This window comes from Meles meles, chromosome 19 (genome assembly GCF_922984935.1).
Source record: "Meles meles chromosome 19, mMelMel3.1 paternal haplotype, whole genome shotgun sequence".
In the NCBI taxonomy this organism is placed as follows: domain Eukaryota; kingdom Metazoa; phylum Chordata; class Mammalia; order Carnivora; family Mustelidae; genus Meles; species Meles meles.
The window spans coordinates 13,303,904-13,319,490 of NC_060084.1; the positions used below are offsets into that span (position 1 = coordinate 13,303,904).

The following is a 15,587-nucleotide window of genomic DNA, read 5'->3' on the forward strand; positions in this document are numbered from 1 at the left end:
CAAACTAAGAAAATATAAATAACAGATTGGGGGGGGGCAGAACTCCATATTCAAAGACTGCTACTTTACATAAAGAATACATTGATCAGAAAGTACAAAATAGTAGGAACTCATTATAAATTTTGAGAATTTCTGCTTTAATTACATGCCCTAAATAGCTATTTATTATGAGTTACTATATGTCATATGCTTTCGGTTCACCTGCTACCATGAGGCCAGCTCTGAAAAATATTTTCCATCCAAATAGAAATTCATTAGGGAATACTGAAATTTTTGTTTTATGGTTAGTTCTTCTCCTAAAATCAGCCTGAAATGAGTTTTAATCCATTAAAAAAAAAAAAAAAAAGAATAGAAAAGGGCTGGGGAGGCCTATTATCAAACAATTGAATCTCTATTTTCAATAGTAACTATGTAATAAACAAATTTTCAGTCAGGCCTTGCATATCTGTCCCATCTACGCATAATAATTTTTCATCATTTTAATAGAGGATAATATTTACATTAAGTCTAAGTTTTCTTCAAAATGTATTAAACAGGTAACAAAGGACATTTAAATAAGGCCTAACTGTACCAGTTTAATTAATGTTATTTTTTAGAACATAAAAATTAGCAAAAAAAAACCTAATGCTGTAAAATCTTTGTACTTCTTAAATTAAAAATGATAACATTTGTTTCAATTTAAAAAATTGAACCTGAAAATGTCTTATCTCTTTCATCTCAGAATAAAGCAAAAATACACTAAATGAAGTTTCAGTGTTGCCCTTTTGTTTTCAAATCAATTTAAATATGGAAAAGTATTTAAACATGGAAAATAAGATTTTGGTTGAGTTGATAATCAACATTTTCATTTCTAAAAATATGAGAATGTAAGGGATTAACTGATTTCATTTACCCATGCCACAGCAGTCTATCTATTATGAGTTCAACTGGAAATGGATAGTAAGTTTACATATTTTTAAAGACCAGGTATATTCTCATCAAAAATAAGTAAAATAACAAAAGCATCGAACAACTTTTTTTTTTTCCAATTCTTCCTAGTATTTTAAATGCTTCTTTCATTCCACTCCAAGATCTCTGGATCTTTTTATTTTTATTTTTTTTTTAAGATTTTATTTATTTATTTGACAGAGAGAGATCACAAGTAGGCAGAGAGGCAGGCAGAGAGAGTGAGAGGAGGAAGCAGGCTCCCTGCTGAGCAGAGAGCCTGATGTGGGGACTCGATCCCAGGACCCTAGGATCATGACCTGAGCTGAAGGCAGAGGCTTAACCAACTGAGCCACCCAGGCGCCCGCTCTGGATCTTTTTAAACATAAAAAACTATTTTAAAGATGGAGTAGAGTCCACAAATTCGATGCTTAATTTACTCGAGAAAAGATATTTTCAACACATTAAAATATTTAAGCAACATTAGGATAACATATAAAGGCCTCCACTAAAATATAAAACTTTTTCTTAGGGAGGAGAAAAATGAACAGTGGAAAAATTAAATTTACAAGACCTGTTTTTCATCTAAGTTTTTAGAAAACACATTTATGAAGTTTACATTTTCTGGTTGTTAAAAAACTCTTTTCAACAAAACTCTTAATTTCAACAATTAAGTTAAAAATCTCAAGATCTACAAAAATAATTTTTTTAAAGAACGCTATTTTAATATATAAATCATGTCTCACCTTAGAGTCTTCTTGTCATTCATTTTTTGGACAGCATTTTTTCTCCCTTTTTTCTCAAAGAGAAGTTCTTATAAGTCATTGGTACCTGTCATCCACATCAAGTTCAATCTGAACCTTCAAGTCCTATTCTCACCTATGGAGCAAATGTGAATCCAAAAAAATCAGATGAACAGCAACTGATTCCAAAAGTCAAGTTAAATACCAAAATATATTCTAATATATACCACTATGCTATGTATTCCAACAGAGATGGATTAGTGTAAAAAAAAAAACAAAAACACATAAGCATTCAATGCTTATCTGAGGTGCTTAAAAGAAAGTTTTAATACCAGTACCAGTATTCAGTTTCTTTCCTGAAGTAGAAATTCCATAAATATTATAATATTAAGGAGTAAATTTTAATGAATACAAATCAGAGGAAATGAAGGAACATTAACTCCCATTCAAACCTTCCTTTAAAAAAATGTTTCCAAGATATATTTTTAACTTCCCCCATGATTCTCTTTAAAAAAGACGAACACAAAATCTCTCTGCTAATGACTTTATTCATGAATCTATAATGGAACTCAAAATAGCAAAGAACATGAAAAAATTCAGATTAATATTTATCAACCAAATACATCAGAGAATACATCTACTTTTTAATAACTAACAAAAATGTCTAAAATGCACATGTGAGAATATAAACATTCCCCACTTTGTGGAACTTCAAAGTAATGAAGATCTGCTTAATACAGTTTGCCAGAAAAGCTCATTTACACGTCAAATACATACAATTCAAAAGAAATCAGACACAACTGATAAAATAACCATCTCATGGTCAATCTTTTGGTAAAGTGCTGCTTTCAAAGAAACAAGACTGAAAAATTTTGAATGCTGAACCGTCATTCTGGAAGTGTTAAAATTTTTCTTTAGGATTCACTATGTTCATTACATTCATATGTCCCCAAAAGGAGTCCATACACACTATTTTACAATCTAAAAAAAATCTGTTAGCTCACAGATTATTTCCCAGAAGTTAAAGATTTCTACACCATTCCTAAATGAAACTTTTCATGATACAAGTGTGTACTAGACACAGTGATTTTTCATTGTTTTAAACATGATCTTTGGTTTGAAGCTGTCCTGATATCCTTTCTGGATGGATGGCTGTGGTCATTAAATATTCAGAAAACAGCACATAGCTTCATTTGAACCACACAAGTAAACTGGGTCAGTGGCCTAAAGGCAAGGAATGGCACATATTGAACATCTGGTAAGCATTCCCCCGAATCCGTAACTGACACAGTCAGTATTAAAGAACACCAGCGTTGCTGAGGAGTGGCTCACCTCCTTTCATCAGAGACCTCTCTCGATTTATTAACAGCATTAGCCACTGAGGAAATCAGTTGGGAAAAAATCTAATCTGAAGGAAGGCACGTGGGTGCAAATCTTAAAACAAATAAGTAAGACCAAGTAAACTGCTTAAATAAGTATGCATGTGTCCATCCCAACTGTATACACACATCTCATATCTGAGACTGAATATCATCACTGCAGAGACTGCACCACGTGGCAAACTCCGTGCCTAGAGGCATGTATAGGAGATCAGAACTAGCTGGTGGTTTTCCCAAAATAATGAGACTTCCAATGATGCAAAAGTTGGCCTTTCCCCCAAATGAATGGTTTTTAAATAGCAAAGGACCGAAATAACAATAGAAACTGTAAGAAGCCATAAAGTTAAATCTCAGGACAAGTTCAACATCATAGCTGAAGGCTGCTGATGATTTCTTCTCTCTCTCCTTGAATAATTAGGTGCAAATGCCTTTTAGCAATGGCAGCATTCAAATCCCACAAAAAATCAAGTAGTTCTCCCTTAAGGAGCACCTCCATTGGCACAAACTGTAAAACCTGCTGGGGTGCGTCAGATTTAAGCAAAGAGCGCAACAATTCATTCACATTCTGCAGATACTGGAAAATAGGATTGGGAAGGTCCTGATAACCAACACACAGCAGGACCGCACAGGTCTTCAGGGGCTCAGAAGAAGTGGGACAAGAAAATGTGATGAATCTGAAACAGCTGTGCAGTACAAAGATCAAACCGGCCATAAATCTTGTAAAACAAGAAAGTACAGGCAAAATCATAACATCCCCTGTATGAAGCTGCTGCAATGAATGCAGAAGGCAGTCCAGAAACAGCTGCTGGTAAGTCGGGTCTCCATCATGAAGCAATGAACAGCTGAAAGTCTTGAGTTCAGCTGATTCCAAGAGGTGAACTTCCAGTGGCATATGTGTTTTGATATCACCGTGGGTTGGAAAGCCCACAAGCAGGCACTTCATTTGGTTGCTGGGTTCTACCACCTGCTCATCCTGAAGGCACTTGGTTAGGTTAAACAACTCAGAAAATATCAGTTCTTCAGTAAAAATGTGACAAGAACAGTTATACTGCTGTTTGGGCCAGAACTTGGAATCCAAATTCAAGGCTCCTCCTGATGACTTTTCAATTGCTTCATTAAGAGTCTTTAAAATTTCACCATCACAGAAAGGAGAACACTTTACCTTTGGCAGTTTCTTTCCCTCTAAAATATGCCATAAGTGACACTCAAGACTGGCAGCGGTCCCTTCTAAGAGAGAATTTTGCCCAGAATGATACACAGCATGTTCTTCTGCCCAACTATTATAGTATCCTTTGGCCAACTTATCTTTCCATGAAAGGGTTTCCAGCATTTTCCTTTCGTTATAGGTTTTAAAATATCTGTTCCTCTGCCCAAACCACTTTGTATTTGTACTACAACCAATATTAGATTTTTTCACTAGCCAATTATTTCTGGAAAGAGGCTTCAACTGAAACTTTTGCATGAAATATTGAACAGCACAGTCCCTTAAATTATTCAGCTTTGTTTGTTCCCCTTTTCCCATGCACTGAAACAGACGAATGTTCTCAGAAATAGTCTCTAGCTGGTATTTATGAAAGAACATACAACATTCTTCATGCCTTTTAAGAAAAGATTCAGGAATCACGTGATGCGGAAAGAGAGCTTTCTGGGTCATTTCTGTCCCGAAATTCAGCACCATCTTAGATAACAAAGGATGGATTGCCTCTCTTCCCTTATAGTGGAGACAAACCACATAGACTTCTGAGTTCCCTGCCTTGCTAGTAGCAGGTTTAAAAACATGGACTTGGTCAAAGGAACAGTTTAGCAGGTACATCAGGTTTATGGAACAATGTTCAAACAAAGTAAACATCTTCAGAACAAAAGAGCCACCATTTCCAAGAGTTGTCAGAGCAGTGACAACTTCACAGTAATGCAAAGAAGAAACTAACGCTTCTTGTTCACCTGGGTTTCCTTGGCAATCAAAACTCCCATCTGCAGTGATCAAGTGAATAGTAGCCATGTTGCTTACGAAGTTCTGAAGTCCAGTCAGATATTTCAAGGTCATGATATCGCCAGTGTTATCTGGACCAAAGTACCACCAACGCAAGGTATTTGCAATAAGTCGGTCATCCATAATCATCATAAGATTGTCATTTGCTTCATGGTATGGATTCAAAGTATTAGCTACCCAACTCCAATCACAGGGGAATCGATGGGATTTTAAGTAGTGATTGAGACTCGCTATAAAAGCTCCAGGAGCTTCACAAAGGTGTAGAGAATTCAGTTTTCCATTCTGAAAAGCCTCCTGTGGAATAAGGGGAAAGCTGCACAAGATTTCATGAAACTTACACCATGCTTGAGTACAAAGTTCAGCATTCACAGATTTTTTCACATGAGAAATGATTTTTCCAGCTTTGTTAGTGAAAGCAGTGTGTTCATGCCACTCATCCAATTTCTTATCACTCAGAAGGTTTTTTACTTCATTTAGGGAGTTCTTCAAATCAAGCAATGTATTAAATTCCATGTGGTCACAAGTGAAAACCTCACTGGGATCTGGTAACTGCCACTCATTATTAAGTGGCTTGCCATAAGAAAAGTTCTTGGCAAAGAGTTCAAAAATGTCAGCAAGAACATCTGGGCTGAATGTCTCAGGACTTGAACCCAGTGGTGGTTTTCTGCACTTACTCATTTTCAAATTAAATTAAAATCTAGAAAAAGAAAACACATAATTAAATGAATCAAATTTATTAGTAAGTGAAATCTCATCCACAGCAAATCAGATCATACTCATGACAAACTACCTAAAATGGGAAGACTAATGTCAGCACATTCTGTACACAATGAAGCAATTCGGAATAAAGAAAGAGTAAAGGCTTTTACATCCAACAGACCTGAACTCAAATCCACAGTTAAAAAGTGGGCCAGGGCAAATTACATCTTTGAGCCTGTTTCTTATTTTAAAAAACGTTAGGGTATCATTTTTTTTTTTAGATGAGGATAAATATGTTAGCATATAAAAAGCGAATATTCATCAGTGATGGCAGCTCATATTAACAGAATAATCTATATAGCTCCTACCCAAAATTTTCCTCTACCTATGGCTGAGACACCACCCACATGGTCCCAAACACACTGTCGGACTAAGATTCATCCCCTGAACTTTGACCAAGCTTTAACAAGTGACTTTCGGCTTTTTTTAGTTCCCTTCAAATCTCACCTCCTTCCGGGAAAAGATTCTACACCTGAACCCATTACTGGTATTGCTACCAGGCCTCTCTGCCATCACACTTATTTACCTACAACTGCCAAATACATCCTCCATCCAGATCTCACACTCTTGCTAAGACATGCACTTTGGTACCACACATTGGTACCAAATCCCCTTTACAAGCCACCAACTAACACTCATCACCATACTGCTTGTTAACTGTGGTGTACCTGACTGGTTAGCCTCTATTCAGCTCAATGCTGAAACTGAACTGTAGCTCAACCTGGCATGTCTCTAAACTAGATTCCTATATTATCTGCTCAGACAACTCCATGCCTCCACTATAAAATATTGTATCTTCTTGCCACCAAAATGTAACACACTTTGATAGAGGATCTTTAAATTGAAGAACTATCCTCACTGAATTTACAAATTATAAACAACTCAACCTACATTCTGTGTTCTAACACCACCTAAGAAACCAAAAACACTGGAGAAGGAAAGAGATACAAGGGAAAGAAACATGGCTTAATGGCATAGTGTTGGCCTAAGTTATACAGCCCAGAAGACAGAACTGTAAGTATTACATAGCACTTGTTGGCTCAGTGTTAATTAATAGGCACTTAAGTTCCTAAGTTCTGCATTTACTTAGTATACTCAACGCATTCTACACCAGTTTTTCAAAAGGAATCTAAATTTGTCAAACACAAAAAATTGACAACACAACCATCATCCCGCAAAAAGCCAATGTTTCATGATTAAAATGGGAAACAAAAGTGAGCTTGAGGCACGATAAACACAATACCCGAAAGACTGTATTCTATTAGCATTTATTTTGTACTGTTCTTTTGGCACACTTTTTTCATCCTCTTATGTTTTGTTTAAATTATTTACAACCCTATATACTCCACTAGCTTGTAAACTTCTTGAAGTAACAAGTATCTTCTTAGCCATTTCTGTTCGTGACAGTATATTTACAATACGAGTAAAGTATAGTTAATGGTCACACTTGCCCAGCAATAACTTTTTCTTATCTTAGATTTTTTTTTTTTAGTTAGAAGCTATATTCAGACAGACTTCTGAAAGAAGGCAAAAATGAGGCATTGTCACATTCAATAAAATACTAAATAAAAGCAAGCAAAGGTTTATTACAAGTTATTTTGTCTTAATTTCCACTGTGCTTACTGGAAATTGCAACCATGTTTAGATGGCAACTCTAGTCTATCTTGGAAAAAAATCTGAGTTTAGTCTAATTTCACATACTAATTAATGGCTGTAGGTAAGCTCTGAAATCTTACCTAAGCTAACAGACAATTACCTTCACATGATAAATACTAAAGTGATTCAAACACTCCACTGTTCTTCCAGACTACACCTGTGGTACACAATTCAAGACTGTATCTGATATATTTATATAAAAATTATAGATATTGACTATACACACACACACACACATACATACATATGTATATTTTGAATAATGCTCAGGTCTATAATCCAGCCTTCGTTTCCTCCTATCAAATTCCCAGAAGCCACCCACCTCCAGCTACCAGCCTCCTGATTGCAGACACTGTCAATTCTCTGCTGGATTACTGCCATAGCCTTCTAACTGGTCTCTTCTATCTTTGCCTGCTTTTCCTCCCCATTTCAAAGTAAATGCCACAGTCTTTACAGTGGCCTACAAGGACCTTGAAGATTTGTGCCCTCCAGCCCCAACCTATCTCTAACCTAATGGTCTATTATTCTCCTTATTCATTCTGCTCTCGCCACACAAGTTTTATTGCCGCTCACTTAACACCAGGTACAATGCAACCTGCAAGTCTCGTATTCCTCTTCCTGGAACCCTCTTCCTCCAGATTACCTGCATAGCTAACCCCCTCATCTCCTTAGAATATTTACTCAAGTGTAATTCTTCTATGAAATCTACCCTGATACCCTAGTTCCATCTTGCACTACCACCAGTGGTAAAGGTACGGGCCTAGCTGTACTTTTCTTTTTCCATGACTTTCTTTTCCTTCTAATATATTGTGCTTATTATTTTTTTTCTTCCCCAAACTGGAATCTAAGCTCCACAAGGCAAGGATCTTTCCTTTGTTGACTCATTTATCACCCCAAGGTTACAACAGTGCTTAGTACACAGTAAACACACAGTATTTATTGAACAAATGAATGTATATGATACTTAGCACAAAGGGCACTCCTCTGATTAGGTTCTGAATAGGTGTCATAATAATTCACTTCAAGTTCACTCCAGCACTTCAATGCATGACCAAAAATAAAAAACAACAACAAAACGCGTGGTTTACAGAATAGAAGAAAAAAGTTTCCGTATGTTCCTCTGCCCCTTTCATTAAGCACTCCATAGAGCTTTGGGGCATCATAATTTTGCCAGGAGGGTCAGCATTACCATTCTTGTTTTGCAGATTAGAGTGGAAAAGTCCTGTAGCTCCCTGCTCGAAGCCACAAAGGAAGAACCTGCAAAATTCGTGGGCTTGACACAAAACCCACAAGATCTCATCAACAGTGCTCTCTCCAATTAACGCTTACAAAGGAGTTTTAGAAGTGTTTCTGGCAACTCCTCCTCCCAGCAACGGTGAAAATAATTAGCTAGAGTGTATCCAGCGCTTTAATTTGGGCCAGGGGCACCCACGAGCACCTTTCACCTGATGGAAGTGAGTCCTAAGCTCCATTTGAGCGGCCGATCCCTCCTGACCTAGAGGGAACCTCAGTCCCAGCCCCTGCTTCACCCTCTGGAAAGTCGCAAGAGGACCCGGCCTCAGAACCCGGGTCTGATTACCTTCGCTCACGCCCACCTCGGCCCCCCGAGTCTAGAGAGGCAGAGCTTCACGCTCTCTCCTCACTCGAGGGAACCATCCTCCACTTCCGCTCCCGGGCCGCTTCCCGGAACGGTCGCTCCTAAAGGTCTGCGGCGCCCCCAGCCTCCCTGCCACTGCAGAGATAGGTGGCTCTCCGAAAGGCCGAGAATGAGGCCCTGGCCCGCCCCCGCCACACCAGAAGCGGGAACCCACCTCCAGGTCCCGCCGCCGCCGAACGTCGGCAGACGGTGGCCCGAGGGCCCTGAAAGACACATTGCGCACGCGCCTCGAGGCCGGGCTGGCGTCACGCGTCAACGTTACGCACGCCGGCGACTCTCGCCGCCCGAAGCCCTCTCTACCTAGGTTTCCTTTCTCTGCCGGGTACTGAAGCTGGGAAGCGCCAAGTTCCCTACCCACGGCTTCCATGACGACGGAGCGTGCTCGCGGAGGCGGGGCGTCTTTGGCCCCGCCCCCTCCGTGGGGAGGGGTGGGGCAACCCTTCCTGAGCACGCTGGCTCCGCCCACCTGTCCTTTGGGCAGGGAAGGCTTTCTAAGGCTGTTAGGCAGAAGGTGATTTGTAATACAAGTTGAGTTAAAACCGGTGCTCGAAAGACAGTATGAACTTAAAAGCCAAACAAGGCAAACTGCAAGAGAACACTCTGTTATTATAACATATATATGTTTATAAACCAGTAAGGAAAAGACAATCGCAAAGGAAAATTGGGCGAAAAGTTGAACAGGCCATCCAAAACAAGTAAAACTGCCAATAAGGATATACAAAAAATTTTAACCTATTATAAAAAAAAAGTTGGAAATGAAAACAATAAATTTCCTTTTCAACTAATTTAGCAAAGATTAAAAAAATCGATAATGGCCACTGTTGGCGAGAATATGATGAAACACGTTTCTAGACTGTGGGTGAGCATAAAAATTGGCATAATTTTACAGAAGGCAAACTTTAAAATGCCCTTGCACCTGAGCCGGGGGATTCCCGCGCATAGCACTTTATCCTTAGGAAACAAACAGGCACTCTCTTTGAACAAAATGTTCATTTCAGCACCTTAACAACAGCAGTAACAAAAACTGGAAACTCTAAATGTCTGCTTTTAGGGAAATAATTAAATTCTTCATGATACATCCATATTATGGGATACTATTCAGCTAATAATAGGTTATGTGTGTCGACAGTGTTGCATAAAAATATGAAAACAGAACTGTGTGTAGAGTTTGAATTATTTATATAAATTATATATATATAAAATACATTATTTTACAAGTCCTCCAGGATGTGCATCAGTTGAGGAGAAACAATTGTCTTTTCAAAAAAATGATGCTCGGTCATTTGGCTATTCATATGGAAAAAATTTATTTGGACTTTTACCTCCATCATAAAAATATATTTCATTTGGGTTGCCAATCTATATTTCAAAAGTCAAGCAACACTTTTAGCAGAAAATATAAGAAAACATCTGTGTGACCTTGAAGTAGGCAAAAAGTTTACAACAAAGCAGAAAAAGCACTAAACTGAAAGGGAAAATATATAAATTGAACCATATTAAATTAAGAATGTTTATTCACCAGAAGACACCACTGAGAGTGAAAAGACAATATACAGAGTGAGAGAAGATATATACAGTACATACATATGACAAAGGCCTTGTATCCGAAATATATAACTCCTACAAAAAAAATAAGAAAAGATGCCCTAGTGGAAAAAATGGGCCAAAAAAAAAGTCCCAGAACAAACACTTCTAAAAGATGATATCCAAAAGTCCAATAAACATATGAAAAGATACCCAACTTCATTAGTCTTGGGGGAAATGTAAACTAACCCTGTAATGAATTACAATTACACATTATACTGGCAAAAACAAAAAAGGAAAAATACAAGTTTTGGAGAGCATGAGGAGCAACCAATGGAAAGCTGTTTGGAAGGAAAAGATCTCCCAAGAACTTCCAAATAGACAGGTTGGTTGCCCCCCCCCCCTCTTTTTTTTTAATTTTCTAATTATATGCAGTCATATGCTGAAATCCTCCAGGCACTATTCAACCACTTTTGCCAAACACCTATTAAATGTTCCAGAAAGTTCCCTTAAGCCCCTTCCCAATCAATCTCCCACTCCCAAGAAGCAACCACTGCTGTTTTATATGGTCATTTTAGTTTTGCCTGTTTTAGAATTTTTTATAAATTCAGTCATTACTGAATTTATATTTTTATAAATTTTTATAAATTCAGTTTGTTTCTTTGCAGCCCATTTCCACCCAGTAATTTTTTTTTTTTTTTTTTTTTTTTTTTTTTTTTTTTTGGTAGGGGAGAAAAAAATCTTTTCTACCCTTCTAAGTTCTCAGCTGGGGCTCTGTAACACAAGACAGATTAACAAGAGGAAAGCGTGTAAATTTACTAACATGTTTTATGTGACATGGGAGCCTCCCCAAGGAAATGAAGATCTAGAGAAACTGTTAAATCTGAGTATTTTTGTACTAAGTTTAATGAGGAGTAGAAAGTTGTGGGAAAGTGTGACAAGTATGAGCTAAGAGTAGTACAGTCGTGGAAATTTAGGAAGGCCTGTTCATCCAGAGTCCTCTTGAAGTCTTTCCATCTTCAGATAAGGGTGTTCCTTTCCTCCAGTTTTAGGGAATGCCTATCTCACATCAGGATCTCGTGATCTGCTTCAGGGCAAGGTCAGAGGGTCCTTCCTGAACCTGTCTTTTCTCAAATTCCTTTAACTTAAAATATTTAATATGCCAGTCACCATATTTTGGGGCAGCACGTTCTGACCCCTGTCAGTATTCACCCTGTCAATATTCAATATTCATGTTGTTTTATATATTTGATGTTCATTCCTTTTTTACTGCTAATTAGTATGTCATTGTATGGATAGACCACAATTTGGTTATCTATTCTTTTGTTGATGGACATCTGAGTTCAGTTTCCAGTTTGAGGCTATTGTGAATAAACCTGCTATGAACATTTTAGCACAAGACATTTCTGTAAGCATATGTTTTCTTTACTCTTGGGTAGGTAGATCTATGTGTAACTTTGAAGAAACCTCCAAATGGTTTTCTCAGAGTGTTTGAACTATTTTACATTCCTACTCACCATACCTAAGAATTCTGGCCCTTGTAGACACCACCCAGTCACGGTCGACCCTACCTTGTTCTTCGACATTGCCAGGGACGGTAAGCCTTTGGGGTGCATCTCCTTTGAGCTGTTTGCAGACAAACCTCCAAAGACAGGAGAAAACTTGCATGCTCTGAGAACCGGGGAGAAAGGGTTTGGTTATAAAATTTCCTGCTTTGACGTATTATTCCAGGATTTACAAGCCAGGGGGTGACTTCATGTACCATAATGGCCCTGGCAGCAAATCCCTCCAGGGGGTTGAAATTTGATGAGAATTTCATCCTGGAGCATATGGGTACTGGCATCTTGTCCTTGGCAAATGCTGGACCCTACACAAATGGTTCCCAGTTTTCCATCTGCACTGCCCAAACTGAATGATTAGATGGCATGTATGTATGTGGTCTCTGGCAAGGTGAGAGAGGGCAGGAATATTGTAGCAGCCACAGAACACCTTGGATCCAGGAAGGGCAAGACCACCAAGAAGATCACCATTGCTGATGTGGACAAATCTAATAAATTTGACTTGTGTCCTATCTTAAGCACCAGACTCTCCCTCCTGTAGCTTAGGAGAGAACCCCATCACCCGCATCTGCTGAAAATATCCTATGATCTTTGTGTTCCCTGGGGCAGTTCCATGGTTCCATATATTCCTTATCCCCCTCCAAGTCAACTTAGATTACAATTACAGAGTTAAGTTTATGATTATGAAATAAAAACTAAACAACAACAAAGAATTCTGGTTCCTTCACATCCTCACCAACTTTTGGTGTCGTGAATCTTTCGTTTTAGCTATTGGTGGGAGTTGGTTGCTTTTTACCTCTGATTCTTGATAAATATTAATTTAAAGTGAAAAGCTGTGGATATTGTTCTTTTAGGGGATTAGATGCTAGATGAGGGCTATGTGATCTCTTAAATACAATTACTATGTTCCCTGAGCTTTATTAAATATTATCAGGAGTATTTCAAACAACAAAGCATATACTGAGCCAGTCTTTACTAAAATAATCATAACATTAACTAACAGTTTTTGAGTACATGATATGTGCTCAGCACTGAAAACTGCCTTTTTAAATTCATTTAATCCTCTCAACAACTCCATGAAGTAGATATGTGTATTGTCCCCCTTTTATAAACAGAGAAATCAAGGATCAAAGTGATTAAGCGATTTGCCAAAGGCCATGGAGTCAGGGTTTAGCACAGTCAGGGTTTAGTCCTGGCTCTGCCTCATTCGAAGGCCAATCTATTCTGCAGATAATTCCTAGAAATTGCCTCTAGTAATTTAAAAACAACTTTATAATACACATTCATGGTGAGAAAGGCTTATATGAGGCCAGAAGTTTTATTTAAAATGATAAGTTTCATTTCTTTTGTCCTAAGAGCAGGAGGGTTTACAAAATTGGGGGGAAAGATGAAAGGTTAAGAATGAATAAAACTGATATCTGAAACTTTAAAAAAGTTCAAGGAAAATAACCAAGCCCTGCACTGATGTATTTGGAAATTTGGATAAAAATGAACAGTTAATATGAATGCATTTGGTACCAACTTTTAAATATGTACTTTAACAAATATGCGTAAGTGTCTGGATGGAAGTTAGCTACGGTTAGTTACTCTTTTCCAACTTCTGAGTATTCTTTATACTCAACTGGCATGACAATGAGAAAATAATTAGCATACAAGAATTAAAGCAACCAGCTCTCCAGTCCCTGCTCTGATTATACTTCTGTGTCAAAGAAAACAGAGACAAAACTGCTCTGTGGTCCTTTATCAACCAATCAACTTGCTGAGTCTCTAACTACATCTTCAGACCCATTCTGCGGGGCAACAATGTATAAATCATGGTTCCAAAATCCCAGAGGGAGTTGGCTGGGATGTCTGAAATGGTCTATAGCTAGACAGGCAGTTTAAGTTAAGAAGTATATGTATCTGTCAAAATTCATCAAATGGTATAATTAAGATTTGAGCATTTCACTAAACATAAATGTTACCTTGGAAAAAAAAGAGAGAGCCGTAAACAAATATTCAAATGTTGAACTCTAGTTACCCATATGCTGAAGAATTTAGAGAGAAGTGTACTGACCTCTGCATCTTACTTCGAAATGCACCACATGTAAGATGGACTGATACACGGACGGAAGAGTGGATAAGTGGTGAAGTAAGTGTCATGTGATGTCCACAATTTTTAGAATCTAGATGGTGGATTCTATGGCTGTGCACTCATTCGTTCAGTTTTCCTGTGTTGAAATTTTTTCATGATAAAATAGTGGGGAAAATATACAGATTCACATCATAAAAAGCAGGAATGGCATCGTTTCCTATTCAAAAAACTACATACATACAATGAGTATCTAGCGTTTCCTATTAACACAGGAATCAGAACCACTGAATGAGCATGAAGGAACCAGCACAGATTTGGTGCCAACCAGACCTGTGTTCTTATGGCTCAGTCATTCGAACCATTTATTTGACTTGGTGAACCCCATTCAAGCTTGGTTTTGACCATTACACGATCTTAAATTGTTCCCATTCTTGGTCACACAGTGGGCCACATACTCTCTTCTCGCCCCATGGAATGGACCATTGTTTAAAGTGTTTAAAGGCAGCAAACCAAGGAAGGCAACATGGACGTGGAAATTCCAGAAGCCAGCAAAGTTTATAAACTTGCTAATAATGTTCCAGTTTCCCTCATAATGATCTTCACTAGATCTTTAAATGGCATTCTGACCAAAATTCTTACACAGCATTAAAATACATTGTTAAAAAGAGAAAATGCAGCAAAAATTATAACCAATTTGTCTATTCAACTATTAGGTAGAGCATCTGAATGGTAGTATTTGTGGGAAAGTGCTTGAAAACAGCCAAAATCTCTCCTTCCTTACTGATTAGGAACTAAACAAAAAATATTAAAACAAAATCAATTACTTTTTAGGCATAAATACAAAAATTATAAACAGCGGGTTATGAAAGCAGTTTTCATCTTGTCTGGGTGCTATAACACATAATTAAACCTCATTCTGCACTTCAATAAATATTCAGAACTAAGATACAGTATGAAATGTCTTTCTTAAAACTTATTTTTTCATAATTCATTTATATCCTTACCTAGTTAAAGTTAATAGATCGAGGGTACCTGGGTGGCTCAGCCGTTAAGTGTCTGCCTTCAGCTCAGGTCATGACCCCAGGGTCCTGGCATCGAGCCCCGCATCGGGCTCCCTGCTCTGCAGGAAGCCTGCTTCTCCCTCTCCCACTCCCCCTGCTTGTGTTCCCTCTCTTGCTGTTTGCTGTGTCTCTCTGTCAAATAAATAAATAAAATCTTTAAAAAAAAAAAAAGTTAATAGATTGAGTCACTAAATGGGGGAAAGCCAAACATGTGTTTTTATGTTGTGAATATCAGTATTATGTTACGAATATCATGATATT

At 37.9% G+C, this 15,587-nt stretch overlaps 1 protein-coding gene and 1 pseudogene across 2 annotated transcripts; one reads left to right on the forward strand and one right to left on the reverse strand.

The window, feature by feature from the left end:
- Positions 1 to 2,028: 2,028 nt before the first annotated feature.
- Positions 2,029 to 9,451, reverse strand: CMTR2 (cap methyltransferase 2). Of its 2 annotated transcripts, none has more exons than XM_045989302.1 (2): positions 9,263 to 9,451; positions 2,029 to 5,733 (listed from the first exon to the last, which is right to left on the reverse strand). In XM_045989302.1, exon 2 carries the CDS (start codon positions 5,712 to 5,714, stop codon positions 3,414 to 3,416), a length of 2,301 nt encoding a protein of 766 aa, XP_045845258.1. In that variant the 5' UTR covers positions 5,715 to 5,733; positions 9,263 to 9,451; the 3' UTR covers positions 2,029 to 3,413. The 2 variants fall into 2 exon arrangements, with proteins under 2 accessions (XP_045845258.1, XP_045845257.1); XM_045989301.1 differs by having other exon boundaries at positions 2,030 to 5,733; positions 9,031 to 9,451.
- Positions 9,452 to 9,919: 468 nt separating this feature from the next.
- On the forward strand, positions 9,920 to 12,732 carry LOC123930492 (annotated as a pseudogene).
- Positions 12,733 to 15,587: the final 2,855 nt, after the last annotated feature.